General features: G+C 44.7%; 1 protein-coding gene across 1 annotated transcript in view; it reads right to left on the bottom strand.

Annotated features, from left to right (window-relative positions):
- The window catches only part of LOC110530628 (zygotic DNA replication licensing factor mcm6-B), a 12,847-nt gene extending 3,772 nt beyond the window's left edge, over positions 1–9,075 (bottom strand). Inside the window, exons 1-13 of the mRNA XM_036986266.2 lie at positions 8,530–9,075; positions 8,021–8,167; positions 6,308–6,418; positions 6,115–6,202; positions 5,840–6,001; positions 5,386–5,551; positions 5,153–5,298; positions 4,719–4,869; positions 4,020–4,161; positions 2,064–2,205; positions 1,861–1,968; positions 194–349; positions 1–74 (exon numbers count right to left, since the gene is read on the bottom strand). The exon at positions 1–74 is cut by the window's left edge and continues 55 nt beyond it. Of these exons, the coding sequence (XP_036842161.1) occupies positions 1–74; positions 194–349; positions 1,861–1,968; positions 2,064–2,205; positions 4,020–4,161; positions 4,719–4,869; positions 5,153–5,298; positions 5,386–5,551; positions 5,840–6,001; positions 6,115–6,202; positions 6,308–6,418; positions 8,021–8,167; positions 8,530–8,627 (1,691 nt within the window). The 5' untranslated portion in view covers positions 8,628–9,075. The remainder of the gene's footprint in view (positions 75–193; positions 350–1,860; positions 1,969–2,063; positions 2,206–4,019; positions 4,162–4,718; positions 4,870–5,152; positions 5,299–5,385; positions 5,552–5,839; positions 6,002–6,114; positions 6,203–6,307; positions 6,419–8,020; positions 8,168–8,529) is intronic.
- Positions 9,076–15,275: the final 6,200 nt, after the last annotated feature.

Below are 15,275 nucleotides of genomic sequence, written 5' to 3'. Positions count from 1 at the left end.
TAGAGTCTGTCTACTGAGTTCTCAATGCGAGAGTGCAGATCCACAATACGTCTGGCTATGGCATAGTCTGTCACCTACACACACATAATTCCATTATTACACACACACACACACACACACACTACACGCCTCACTGTGGCATAGTTTGTCGCATCTTTCATTTACACATTTTCTTTCTCTCTTACACACTCACCTCATTGCAGTCGTCCACTAGGATGAAGAAGAGGTCGAAGCGGCTCATGATGGGAGCTGATAGGTTGACGTTCTGTTTCAGACTCTTGCTGCGGTCGTAGCGACCACCGACTGGGTTAGCAGCTGCCAGGATGGACGTACGGGCATTCAGAGTGGCCTGGAGGAGAGGGAGGGTTAGAGTGTGTGTTCCATTCTGCTTTACTGATGGCGCTGCATGTGTGTGTGTACCTTGATTCCAGCTTTAGTGATGGTGTGTGTGTGTGTGTGTGTGTGTACCTTGACTCCAGCTTTAGTGATGGAGTTGGTGTGTGTTAGTGTGTACCTTGACTCCAGCTTTAGTGATGGAGTTGGTGTGTGTTAGTGTGTACCTTGACTCCAGCTTTAGTGATGGAGTTGGTGTGTGTTAGTGTGTACCTTCACTCCAGCTTTAGTGATGGAGTTGGTGTGTGTTAGTGTGTACCTTGACTCCAGCTTTAGTGATGGAGTTGGTGTGTGTTAGTGTGTACCTTGACTCCAGCTTTAGTGATGGAGATGGTGTGTGTGTGTGTACCTTGACTCTAGGTTTAGTGATGGAGATGGTGTGTGTGTGTGTGTACCTTGACTCCAGCTTTAGTGATGGTGTGTGTGTACCTTGACTCCAGCTTTAGTGATGGAGATGGTGTGTGTGTACCTTGACTCCAGCTTTAGTGATGGTGTGTGTGTACCTTGACTCCAGCTTTAGTGATGGTGTGTGTGTGTGTACCTTGACTCCAGCTTTAGTGATTGAGATTGTGTGTACCTTGACTCCAGCTTTAGTGATTTAGATGGTGTGTGTCTACCTTGACTCCAGCTTTAGTGATGTTGTGTGTGTGTCTACCTTGACTCCAGCTTTCGTGATGTTGTGTGTGTGTGTGTACCTTGACCCCAGCTTTAGTGATGTTGTGTGTGTGTGTACCTTGACCCCAGCTTTAGTGATGTTGTGTGTGTGTCTACCTTGACTCCAGCTTTAGTGATGTTGTGTGTGTGTGTACCTTGACTCCAGCTTTAGTGATGTTGTGTGTGTGTGTGTACCTTGACTCCAGCTTTAGTGATGTTGTGTGTGTGTGTGTGTGTGTGTGTGTGTGTGTGTGAGTGTGTGTATCTTGACCCCAGATTTAGTGATGTTGTGTGTGTGTGTACCTTGACCCCAGCTTTAGTGATGTTGTGTGTGTGTGTGTGTCTACCTTGACTCCAGCTTTAGTGATGTTGTGTGTGTGAATGTACCTTGACTCCAGCTTTAGTGATGTTGTGTGTGTGTGTACCATGACTCCAGCTTTAGTGATGTTGTGTGTGTGTGTGTACCTTGACTCCAGCTTTAGTGATGTTGTGTGTGTGTGTGTGTGTGTGTGTGTGTGTGTATCTTGACCCCAGATTTAGTGATGTTGTGTGTGTGTGTGTGTACCTTGACCCCAGCTTTAGTGATGTTGTGTGTGTGTGTGTACCATGACTCCAGCTTTAGTGATGTTGTGTGTGTGTGTGTACCTTGACTCCAGCTTTAGTGATGTTGTGTGTGTGTGTGTGTGTATCTTGACCCCAGATTTAGTGATGTTGTGTGTGTGTGTGTGTGTACCTTGACCCCAGCTTTAGTGATGTTGTGTGTGTGTGTGTACCTTGACTCCAGCTTTAGTGATGTTGTGTGTGTGAATGTACCTTGACTCCAGCTTTAGTGATGGAGATGGTCTGTTGCTCCATGGCCTCGTGGATGGCCACCTGGTCTCTGGTCTCCATCTTATCAAACTCATCGATACAACACACACCCTGTCGATAAAGAGAAATACACACCGCTTTAAGCACAAAACACACACACACACACACAAACAAACACGCATCATCCTCAGCTCACACACACTCACGTTGTCAGCGAGCATGAGCGCGCCGGCCTCGATGACGAACTCATGTGACTCCTCGTCTCGAACCACAGCTGCTGTTAAACCTGCTGCACTGCTGGCCTTCCCACTGGTATACACAGCCCTGGGACTGAACTCCTCCACATGCCTGAGACAGAGTGTACAGGTGTAGTGTGGGTATAGGGGACAGTGTGTAAGGCTAGGAGACTGAGAGTGTACAGGTGTAGTGTGGGTATAGGGGACAGTGTGTAAGGCTAGAAGAGTGTACAGGTGTAGTGTGGGTATAGGGGGAGGTGTAAGGCTAGGAGACTGAGAGTGTACAAGTGTAGTGTGGGTATAGGGGACAGTGTGTAAGGCAAGGAGACTGAGAGTGTACAGGTGTAGTGTGGGTATAGGAGGCTGAGAGTGTACAGGTGTAGTGTGGGTATAGGGGACAGTGTGTAAGGCTAGGAGACTGAGAGTGTACAGGTGTAGTGTGGGTATAGGGGGAGGTGTAAGGCTAGGAGACTGAGAGTGCACAAGTGTAGTGTGGGTATAGGGGACAGTGTGTAAGGCAAGGAGACTGAGAGTGTACAGGTGTAGTGTGGGTATAGGAGGCTGAGAGTGTACAGGTGTAGTGTGGGTATAGGGGACAGTGTGTAAGGCAAGGAGACTGAGAGTGTACAGGTGTAGTGTGGGTATAGGGGGAGGTGTAAGGCTAGGAGACTGAGAGTGTACAGGTGTAGTGTGGGTATAGGGGACAGTGTGTAAGGCTAGGAGACTGAGAGTGTACAGGTGTAGTGTGGGTATAGGGGACAGTGTGTAAGGCTAGAAGAGTGTACAGGTGTAGTGTGGGTATAGGGGACAGTGTGTAAGGCTAGGAGACTGAGAGTGTACAGGTGTAGTGTGGGTATAGGGGGAGGTGTAAGGCTAGGAGACTGAGAGTGTACAGGTGTAGTGTGGGTATAGGGGGAGGTGTAAGGCTAGGAGGCTGAGAGTGTACAGGTGTAGTGTGGGTATAGGGGACAGTGTGTAAGGCTAGGAGGCTGAGAGTGCACGGGTGTAGTGTGGGTATAATGGGGATGTGTCGGTGGTTTTGTGAGGGTAGATGGGTATTGTGCAAGTGAGTAGAGGCATAAGTGCGGAGACTAAAGGGGTGGAGGGATTCACTTGAGGAATGATTTTTGACAGAGGAGTCTCATACAGTGCCTTCAGAAAGTATTCACACCCCTTGACTTTTCAGACATATTGCTGTGTTACAGTCTGAATTTGAAATGTTTTAACTTGAGATATTTGGTCACTGGCCTACACACAATACCCATACTGTCAAAGCGGAATTGTGTTTTCCCCCAAAAAATGTAACTCATCACAAATGAAAAGCTGAAATGTCTTGAGTCAGTAAGTATTCAACCCCTTTGCTGTGGCAAGACTAAACAAAGTTCAGGAGTAAGTCACATAAGTTGCATGGACTCAAAAAACTAGTGCTTAATATGATGTTTGAATGACTACCTCCTCTCTGTACCACACACATACAATTATCTGTAAGGTCCCTCAGCCAAGAATTGAATTTCAACACAGATTCAGTCACAAAGACCAGGGCGCTTTTCCAATGCCTCACAAAGAAGGACACCTATTGGTAGATGGATCAAAATAAAAAAGCAGGCATTGAATATCTCTTTGAGCATTGTGAAGTTATTAATTACACTTTGATGGTGTATTAATACACCTAGTCCCTACAGGTGTCCTTCCTAACTCAGTTGCTGGAGAGGAAAGAAACCGCTCAGGGATTTCACCATGAGACCAATGGTGGCTTTAAAACAGTTTAATGGCTGTGATAGGAGAAAATTGAGGATGGATCAACAACATTGCAGTTACTCCACAATACTAACCTAATTGACAAAATGTGGAATAGCCTAAGTCAAGGCACTGTACATGTAGGTAGACAGTGTGGAGTGTATAGTGTGCAGGGTGTAGAGGTCTTACTTGAGGAACTGGCTCTTGGCGGTAGAGGGGTCTCCGACAATGCAGACGTTGACATCTCCTCTGAGAGACGTTCCCTCCATGGTGGTCTTAGGAACACCCCCAAACAACATCAACAGGATACCACGCTTCACCTCATCGTTACCTACACAAACACACATTACACACACATTGCACACACACACAGAATACCACATGCAAAGGCTGTGGTAATAACATAGCAGTAACAGTGTAGTACTGCCCATGTATAGTTGGGAACAGGCTGGTGCTGAGGTTGTTGTAGTAATATGGTAGTGATGTAGTAGTATAGTAGTAGTAACAGTGTAGTACTGACCGTGTATAGTTGGGAACAGGCTGGTGCTGAGGTTGTTGTAGTAATATGGTAGTGATGTAGTAGTATAGTAGTAGTAACAGTGTAGTACTGACCGTGTATAGTTGGGAACAGGCTGGTGCTGAGGTTGTTGTAGTAATATGGTAGTGATGTAGTAGTATAGTAGTAGTAACAGTGTAGTACTGCCCGTGTATAGTTGGGAACAAGCTGGTGCTGAGGTTGTTGTAGTAATATGGTAGTGGTGTAGTAGTATAGTAGTAGTAACAGTGTAGTACTGCCCGTGTATAGTTGGGAACAAGCTGGTGCTGAGGTTGTTGTAGTAATATGGTAGTGGTGTAGTAGTATAGTAGTAGTAACAGTGTAGTACTGACCGTGTATAGTTGGGAACAGACTGGTGCCGAGGTTGTGGTAGAGGTTCTTGTCTTGGCTCATCTCAAACACCTTCTCCCACTCCTGAACTGACATCTGGCTCTTGATGCTCTCTGCCGTCTGATCCTCATCACGCAGCTCCTTCCCTCCGAACTACACACACACACACACATTACAACTCCCTTCAAACAAATGTTGTACATGCATGCATTACATGCATACTCGTTTGTAGCCTGAAGTAGTATGAGAGTTTGTGTGTGTGTCTTGATGTTTGGGTGTGTGTGTGTCTCGATGGTTGATTGAGTGTGTCTCGATGTTTGGGTGTGTGTGTGTGTCTCGATGGTTGAGTGAGTGTGTCTCGATGTTTGGGTGTGCGTGTGTCTCGATGGTTGGGTGAGTGTGTGTCTCGATGGTTGGGTGAGTGTGTGTGTCGTACCCTGGGGTTGGTAGGAGCCACATGGCAGGCGAGGAAGGCCAGTCTGTAGGACAGCTCTCTGACACCCAGGGCTTTAAGACCGCGAAGGCCCTCGTTCTCATAACCCTGTCTCCCTCCTACACGGGAACTGGTCTCTGCTCGCACACCTAGAGAGATGGGAAATGAGTCCTGTTGTGTGTCTGTATGACCTGTGTACGTGTCATGCCAGTGTGTGTGTGTGTGTGTGTACATACCTGCGGTGCTGAGCTGGGAGACGTCGGGAACCACTATCAGTGAGCCAGTGATATCACAGCGGTCTCCGGCCTGGGCCGTCTCCACAGCCTCAGCCCTCAGAATCACCTCTAGAGAGCGGGGGATGGACCCTCTGGGCAGCTCTGCCTGGGTCTCCTGGATACGCACCTACAAACACACACACACAGAGGTTAGACATACAAACGCATAACACACACAAGTTTCAGACTTACACACACACACACATGTAACATTACTGACACACAAAACAATCACACGCGTGCCTTCCTACTATTCTGAAGGGACCAAGTTGTTGAGGTGATATCTGACAGAATCCCCGAGCCGACCAGGTGAAAAATCTGCCGTTGTTCACTTGAGCATGGCACTTAACCCTAATTGCTGTAAGTCGCTCTGGATAAGAGCATCTGCAAAATGACAAAAAATTTAAACGTCTACCTTCTGGAAGTCGATGAACTTGGAGCGGTGTGTGTCTAGGTGGAAGCGAGCGCGGTTGCTGCAGACGGGGTTCCTGCAGACGGTGGGCGGTGCGTACTTGAACTGCTGGGGCACGTCCGGACACACCCCCTGGCAGTCCAGACACAGGAACGTCCCGCTCACCTGATGGAGGCAAAACAGAGAGGATCAGACACAGATGTCATACATATCAAGAGTTTTTAGGAAGCATTATTTGGCCTCACTCACAAGCTGTGGGTATACGGTGTGTGACTCACCAGTTCTGGGTGTACGGGGTGCGTCCTCACTACCTGTGCACTGAACCGCACCAGAGAGCCGATACGCAGGGAGGACAGCTCACGGATCCTATAACACAAAACAAACACTGTCAGGTCACACACAAAACATCTTAGAGAACAGAACACCATTTGTGTGACTTGAAACATTTTTCTTCAGGTATGTGCCTCTTACTTGTGTCTGGTGGGCAGGTCCTGAATGGCCAAGTAGAACTCCTTATTCACTGGGACATTCCCATGATCCCTAGCAAAGTTCCTCACCGCACGACAAAGGAAGGGATACACTCTGAAGTGGAGGAGAGGTAGAAGCAGAAAGAAGAATAGAGAGCTTGTCAGCTGGATATAGTAACGCTAAGATCTTCAATAACATGAACACACAAAGGTTCTAAGTAGAGGTCGACAAATCGGCATGGTCGATTAATTAGGGCCGATTTCAAGTTTTCATAACAATCGGTAATCGTAATTTTTGGACACCGATTATGGCCGATTACATTGCACTCCACGAGGAGACTGCGTGGCAGGTTGGCAAGGAGCCACGGTAAGTTGCTAGCTAGCATTAAGCTTATCTTATGAAAAACAATCAATCATAACGTAATCACTAGTTTACTACACATGGTTGATGACATTACTAGGTTAACTAGCTTGTCCTGCGTTGCATATAATCAATGCGGTGCCTGTTAATTTATCATCGAATCACAGCCTACTTTGCCAAACAGGTGATGACATAACATGTCCCTAACCATAAACATCAATGCCTTTCTAAAAATCAATACACAAGTATATTTTCTTAAACCTGCATATTTAGTTAAAATAAATTCATGTTAGCAGGCAATATTAACTATGGAAATTGTGTCACTTCTCTTGTGTTCTGTGCAAGCAGTCAGGGTATTTGCAGCAGTTTGGGCTGCCTGGCTCGTTGCGAACTGTGTAAAGACAATTTCTTCCTAACAAAGACAGTACTTCATTTGCCAGAATTTTACATAATTATGACATAACATTGAAGGTTGTGCAAGGTTGTGCAATGTAACAGCAATATTTAGACTTAGGGATGCCACCTGTTCGATAAAATACGTAACGGTTCAGTACTTCACTGAGAGAATAAACGTTTTCTTTTTGAAATGATAGTTTCCGGATTTGACCATATTAATGACCTATGGCTCCTATTTCTGTGTGTTTATTATATTAGAGTTAAGTCTTTGATTTGATATTGATAGAGCAGTTTGACTGAGCAGTGGTAGGCAGCAGCAGGCTCAGAAGCATTCATTCAAACAGCACTTTCCTGCGTTTGCCAGCAGCTCTTCGCAATGCTTGAAGCACAGCGCTGTTTATGACTTCAAGCTTATTAACTCCTGAGATTAGGCTAGCAATACTATAGTGCCTATAAGAACATCCAATAGTCAAAGGTAAATGAAATACAAATGGTATAGAGAGAAATAGTCCTATAATTCCTATAATAACTACAACCTAAAGACTCATCCTAAAAGGAATCACCAGCTTTCATATGTTCTCATGTTCTGAGTGAAGAACTTAAACATTAGCTTTTTTACATGGCACATATTGCACGTTTACTTTCTTCTCCAACACTGTTTTTGTATTATTTAAACCAAATTGAACATGTTTCATTATTTATTTGAGACAAAATGTATTTTATTTATGTATTATATTAAGTTAAAATAAAAGTGTTCATTCAGTATTGTTGTGACTGTCATTATTACAAATATATATATAAAAATCGTCCAATACTCGTCTTTTTTTGGTCCTTCAATAATCGGTTATCGTGTTGAAAAATCATTATCGGTCGACCTCCAGTTCTAAGTGCTCTGTTAGAGTTTTATGGAGTGTCGTGCCCCTCTGATGGATTTAAATATGATTCTAGATCTGTAGCTACCTGTAGAACTCCTCCTGGATGGTGGTTGCCAGTTCCTGATTAAATCCTTCCAGATCAGTGAAGGAGACCAGCAGAGTGTTTCTCTCTGGCCTGATCAGCTCCTCAGCATCACGGACATACTTCACCTCACCGTCTGCTGTCTGGTACCTACACACACAGAAATACAACATGTGTATTAGTTGTATGCATCCCATTTTGTGTATAACTGATGTATAACTGTGGTTATAGAAGACTTGTATGAAGCTAGACTGGATATGTTAGACATGCACATCGTGTTAGCCAACTCCAACTAGCTTGTGAGCTAGCCAGCTAGCTAGGTTTCAACAGTTTCAAAAACTTGGTAAAATACGATTAAAATAGTTAGTTAGCACACTATTAATAAAGTAAATCCAGCCATAACATTGACGTTTAGCTATATCTTACAGTTTGATAGCTATCCAATAGCTATTAGCTAGCTAGTTAACAATGTACCAAGAACAATAACATCATCATGTCATTATTTCACTTACTCTTCTAAGAAAGCCTGGAAAAGCTTCTGGCATTTCTCTGCCAACTCGTCCTTCACCATCTGTCCCGCATTCTCCTGAGTCGGCTGTACAAGATCCATATTTTCACTGGATTAAAACTAAAATATTAATATATGAAATAGTTCTAAAGTCACTCCCGTCTCCTTTTGACTGTACAACGCACGCTGTGGGAAAGAAAGTGCATTTTTCGCGCGAAAACCAGGACCATGTGACATTTGGCGCGACACAGTCGACCAATTACATCGTTGTATCTTGAACCATGCAAACGTATGAAGAATTATAGCCAATCAAAAGTTGGTATGCAAATGTATAACGACCTTTCTCCTTCCATGGCTTCCATGCTAGGAAAATGTATGCTTCAGCCACAAAATCAGACACAAAATCAAAATGGTCTATATCGTAAAAATTAATGAAAACAAAAATGTGCTTTTTGGTCTTAATTTAAGGTTGGGGTTAGGGATAAGATTATCCGTGTGGTTAAATTGTGGATTAAGGTTAGGGTTAGATTTAAAATCAGAGTTATCTTGTAGAAATAGGTGGGGTTTAGCCATAATTATGACTTTGTGGATGTGGTAACTAGTGACGAGCGGACTGCGTGGACAGATCTAGGACCAGCTTCCCTTCCCACTCCTGGTATAAAGGTGGAACGCGCAAAACTGACCTTAGACAGTTAATAAAGTGTAATATCATTACCGTGTTAGAAGCAACTTTGTGTATTTTCCCATATATATGAAAGAGCGTACTAGTGGCAGCTACATCCAGAATGTTGGTGGGGTGACGTTCCAGGTTTCTCCACCGGATGTAGCTGTTGAACTGATAGAGCATGTTCTCAAGTGCAGCATTGTCATATTCTTGGAGTGATAAGGTTTAGTAAAAACTGGGAATTTGTGGTTTTAACAGAGGAAGGACAAGGACCATAGTTTGCCAGTTCACCCTGGCAAGTGCCCTCCTCTCTCATCTCTTCTTCATAAGCAGTAGCCAACACGAATATGGAGGATGTCTACCTGTCATTCACCAATCCTGGTCTTTCCTATCATTGATGCAGTTGAAGGGAGAGGAGACAGCCTTTGGAGTATTGGGATGTCATGTACACCTTTTCCCATGTCCTTCATGTACATTGTTCTGAAAACACCGGACCGGTGATAAGCAATATGGTGGATGCTTACCAGGTGCTTGTTTGCTTTTACCTGCTCAGTTCTTTCACACCAGAGCATATAAAGGAGAGGAAGCCCCTTTATACTGTTAAGATGAAGCCCATTTCTTTCTGACTTTCCCACGATTGTTCAGTCTCACCAACAGGAAACTATCGGTCTCGACTTGACCAGACCATCTGTAGGCAGTAGCCCACCACACATGCACACACACACACACACACACACACACACACACACACACACACACACACACACACACACACACACACACACACACACACACACACACACACACACACACACACACACACACACACACACACTTTGTTACATTACAGCCTTATTTAAAATGTATTAAATTGTTTTTTTCCCTCATCAATCTACATACACACAATACTCCATAATGACAAAGAAAACAAGTTATTTACATTTTTTAGCAAATGTATCAATAAAAAACAACTGAAATATCACATTTAAATAAGTATTCAGACCCTTTTCTCAGTACTTTGTTGACGCACCTTTGGCAGCGATTACAGCCTCGATTCTTCTTGGGTTTGACACTACAAGCTTGGCATACCTGTATTCGGGGAGTTTCTCCCATTCTTCTCTGCAGATCCTCTCAAGCTCTGTCTGGTTGGATGGGGAGCGTCGCTGCACAGCTATATTCAAGTCTTTCCAGAGATGTTTTATCGGATTCAAGTCCGAGCTCTGGCTGGGCCACTTAAGGACATTCAGAGACTTGTCCCGAAGCCACTCCTTCGTTGTCTTGGCTGTGTGCTTAGAGTCGTTGTCCTGGTGGAAGACCTCAGTCTGAGGTCCTGAGCGCTCTGGAGCAGGTTTTCATCTAGGATCTCTCTGCCACTGAAAAACATCCCCAAAGCATGATGCTGCCACCATCATGCTTCATCGTAGGGATGGTGCCAGGTTTCCTCCAGATGTGACGCTGTACATTCAGGCCAAAAAGTTCCATCTTGGTTTCATCAGACCAGAAAATCTTCTTCCTCATGTTCTGAGAGTCTTTTAGGTGCCTTTTAGCAAACTCCAAGCAGGCTGTCATGTGCCTTTTACTGAGGATTGTCTTCCGTCTGGCCGCTCGACCATAATGGCCTGATTGGTGGAGTGCTGCAGAGATGGTTGTCCTTCTGGAAGTTTCTTCCATCTCCACAGAAGAACTCTGGGGCTCTGTCAGAGTGATCATCGGGTTCATGGTCACCTCCCTGACCAAGGCTTTTCGCCCCCGTTTGCTCAGTTTGGCCGGGCAGCCAGTTCTAGGAAGAGTCTTGGTGGTTCCAAACTTCTTCCATTTAAGAATGGCCATTGTGTTCTTGGGGACCTTCAATGCTGCAGAAATGTTTTGGTAACCTTCCTCAGATCTGTGCCTCAACACAATCCTGTCTTGGAGCTCTACGGACAATTCCTTCGACCTCATGGCTTGGTTTATGCTCAGACATGCACTGTGAACTGTGGGACCTTATATAGACAGGTGTGTGCCTTTTCAGATCATGTTCAATCAATTTAATTTACCACAAGTGGACTCCTAATCAAGTTGTAGAAACATCTCAAGGATGATCAATGGAAACAGGATGCACCTGAGCTTAATTTGGAGTCTCATAGCAAAGGGTCTGAATACTTGTGTTTCCGCTTTGTCATTAATGGGTATTGTGTACAGATTGATGAGATAAATAAATACTTTTCATACATTTTAGAATTAGGCTGTAACATAACAAAATGTGGAAAAAGTCAAGAGGTCTGAAAACTTTCCGAATGCACTGTAGAGTAGAGACGAGAGGAGTGATGAGAAGAATGAGGTATAAACAGAGGGCATTTGTGCCTGTGTTTCAACACTGGTAGACACATCTTTACATGTGTGTGTATGTCTGCGTGTGTACAGGAATGTTTGTGTGAGAAATCTTTCCCAGCTGTTTGCTTTTCCTAAATAGAAAGGAAGTCCTTCCTGTTTTGAATACTCTATGAATAGAGGATAATAATGTGTGTTTGTGTGTTTATGTGTATCACCAAACCCCTGTTCGTGCCACTGACCCATTAGCAGCTGCATGGGTTTGGAAGTGGGAAGTTTTTGATGTGGGGTATGCCAATTGCATCTGTGGTGTGTGTGTGTGTGTGTGTGTGTGTGTGTGTGTGTGTGTGTGTGTGTGTGTGTGTGTGTGTGTGTGTGTGTGTGTGTGTGTGTGTGTGTGTGTGTGTGTGTGTGTGTGTGTGTGTGTGTGTGTGTGTGTGTGTTTGTTTGTATAAGAGTGTGTGTGGGTGAGGGGTGAGTTTGGGGTATGGGTACTTTTGAGGAGTGTTGATTTGCCTTCTCTCTTCTCTCTGTTTCCTTCGCTCTTCATCCTCCTCTTCCTCCCTCTCTTTCATCAGGAAGCTGAGACAAACAGGCTCTGTTTTAATGCTGGGAGAGGCAGTTAACTTCCTACTTCTGTTTCTGCCACTTCCGTGTGTGTGTGTGTGTGTGTGTGTGTGTGTGTGTGTGTGTGTGTGTGTGTGTATGGGAAGTGCTTGAAAGGGCCTGGGAAAATGGACTCTTCTTGTCACTCACCAACCACCTCTCTTCCCAAATAACATACTTGGGTCAAATTTCAAACTGCTTGAGACTGCAATAGCAGCAGGAGCGGTAGTAGCAGTACTGTGAGACCGATTGTTCCCTACTGTGTTTCTTTCTATCTTTATTTTACAACAACATCCTGCTTATGTGCAGAAAGACTATTTTCTTGCTCCTCTGTTCTGTTCTGCTGGTGTGTGTGTTGTGTGTGTGTTTCGGGTGGGGCGGTCTTTAATTAACACAGCTGAAAGAATGGCGCTAAACCAGCTGGTCACCTGCTCGCTTCTGAGTGTGTGTTTTTCTGCATTTGACTGTTTATGCCCCTAAACTGTAAGTGTTGGTGGCCTGAGTCCTTACTATGGTGGTGTTCATAGCTGTGTAATAAGGCCTGATAACTATCAAACAGTGGAGGCTCCTCAGAGGAGAAAGGGGAGGACCATCCTCCTAAGAGAATTGCATAAAAAATTTAATTAGTGAAAAAAAAAGTAATCATTTTTTGATAAAACTATATACATGACACCAAATAATGTATTAAAACACTGTTTAGGTCTACTGTAGCCTCAACAACACTCTGTAAGGTAGCACCATGCTAGAGTCGGAGGACAGATACACTACATGGTTCAAAAGTATGTGGACACTCCTTCAAATGAGTGGATTCAGCTATTTCAGCCACACCTGTTGCTGACATGTGTAAAAAACTGAGAACACAGCGATGCAACAAACATTGGCAGTAGAATGGCCTGTACTGAAGATCTCAGTGACTTACAATGTGGCCTGTCATAGGATGCCACTTTTCCAACAAGTCAGTTCATAACATTTCTGCCCTGCTAGAGCTGACCCAGTCAACTGTAAGTGCTGTTATTGTGAAGTGGCAACGTCTAGGAGCAGCAACGTCTCAACGTCTCAGATGTGTTGTTACCTACCCTTACCACCTGGGGGCGGCCCGTCAGGAAGTCCAGGATCCAGTTGCAGAGGGAGGTGTTTAGTCCCAGGATCCTTAGCGTAGTAATGAACTTTGAGGGTACTATGGTGTTGAACGGTAGTCGGTAGCGGTAGTCAATGAATAGCATTCTCACATGAGTGTTCATTTTGTCCATGTGGGAAAGGGCAGTGAGGAGTGCAATAGAGATTGCATCATGTGTGGATTTGTTTGGGCGGTATGCAAATTGGAGTGTGTCTAGGGTTTCTGGGATAATGGTATTGATGTGAGCCATTACCAGCCGTTCAAAGCACTTCATGGCTACGGACCTGAGTGCTACGGGTCTGTAGTCATTTATGCAGGTTGCCTTTGTGTTCTTGGTCATAGTGACAATTGCGGTCTGCTTGGAACATGTTGGTATTACAGACTCAGGGACATATTGAAAATGTCAGTGAAGACACCTGCCAGTTGGTCACCTGCCAGTTGGAGCACACATCCTGGTAATCCGTCTGGCCCTGCGGCCTTGTAAATGTTGAGCTGTATAAAGGTCTTACTCACACCGGCTGCGGAGAGTGTGATCACACAGTTGTCCGGAACAGCTGATGCTCTCATGCATGTTTCAGTGTCACTTGCCTCGAATTTAGCTTGTCTGGTAGGCTTGTGTCACTGGGCAGCTCTTGGCTGTGCTTCCTTTTGTAGTCTGTAATAGTTTGCAAGCCCTGCCTTGCCGGTGTAGTACAATTCAATCTTAGTCCTGTATTGACGCTTTGCTGTTTGATGGTTCATCAGAGGGCATAGTGGAATTTCTTATAAGTTCCCGGGTCAGAGTCCCGCTCCTTGAAAGCGGCAGCTTTACCCTTTAGCTCAGTGCGATGTTGCCTGTAATCCATGGCTTCAGGTTGGGTTATGTACTTTCAGTCATTGTGGGGACGACGTCATCGATGCACTTATTGATGAAGTCAGTGACTGATGTGATATACTCCTCAATGCCATCGGAAGAATCCCGAAACATATTCCAGTTTGTGCTAGAAAAACAGTCCTCTAGCTTAGCTGCTTCATCTGACCACTTTTTTGGTGCTTCCTGCTGTAAATTTTGCTTGTGAGCAGGAATCAGGAGGATAGAATTATGGTCAGATTTGCCAAATGGAGGGCGAGGGAGAGCTTTGCACGTGTCTCTGTGTGTGGAGTAAAGGTGGTCTAGAGTTTTTTGTCCCTCTGGTTGCACATTTAACATGCTCGTAGAAATGAGGTTAAACGGATTTAAGTTACCCTGCATTAAAATCCCCGGCCACTAGGAGTGCCGACTCTGGATTAGCATTTTCCTTTTTGCTTATGGCCGTATACAGCTCATTGAGTGCAGTCTTAGTGCCAGCATCGGTTTGTGGTGGTAAATAGACAGCTACGAAGAATATTGATGAAAACTCTCTCGGTAGATAGTGTGGTCTACAGCTTGTCATGAGATACTCTATCTCAGGCTAGCAAAACCTTGAGACTTCCTTAGATATTGTTACCCAGCCGTTGTTTTTACAAATATACATAGCTCGCCACCCCTTGTCTTACTGGAGGCTGCTGTTCTATCCTGCCGATACAGTGTTTAACCCGCCAGCTGTATGTTATTCATGTCGTCGTTCAGCCACGACTCAGTGAAACATAAGATATTACAGTTTTTAATGTCCCGTTGGTAGGATATACGTGCTTGTAGTTCATCCACTTTATTATCAAGCGATTGTACATTGGCCAATAGTTACGATGGCAAAGGAAGATTAGCCACTTGTCGCCAGATCCTCACAAGATCGCCTTCTGCGAAACCTCCGTCTCTTTCTCCTGCGAATGACGGGGATGAGGGCCTGTTCAGGTGGCTTGAGTAAATCCCTCTCGGCCGACTCATTAAATAATTATTTGTCCAGTTCAAGGTGAGTAATCTCTGTTCTGATGTCCAGAAGATATTTTCAGTCATAAGAGATGGTAGCAGCAACATTATGTACAAAGTTAGTTAAAAACATTGCGAAAAAACAAACAAAATAGCACGGTTGGTTAAGACCCCATAAAACCCGTAACCATCCCCTCCTGCGCCATCTTTCAAGCAAGTCCCCGCAGC

This window comes from Oncorhynchus mykiss, chromosome 8 (assembly GCF_057628025.1).
Source record: "Oncorhynchus mykiss isolate SJ-2025 chromosome 8, ASM5762802v1, whole genome shotgun sequence".
NCBI lineage: Eukaryota > Metazoa > Chordata > Actinopteri > Salmoniformes > Salmonidae > Oncorhynchus > Oncorhynchus mykiss.
The sequence above is the reverse complement of the archived record's forward strand: the minus strand, read 5'-3'. Positions and strand labels throughout refer to the sequence as shown.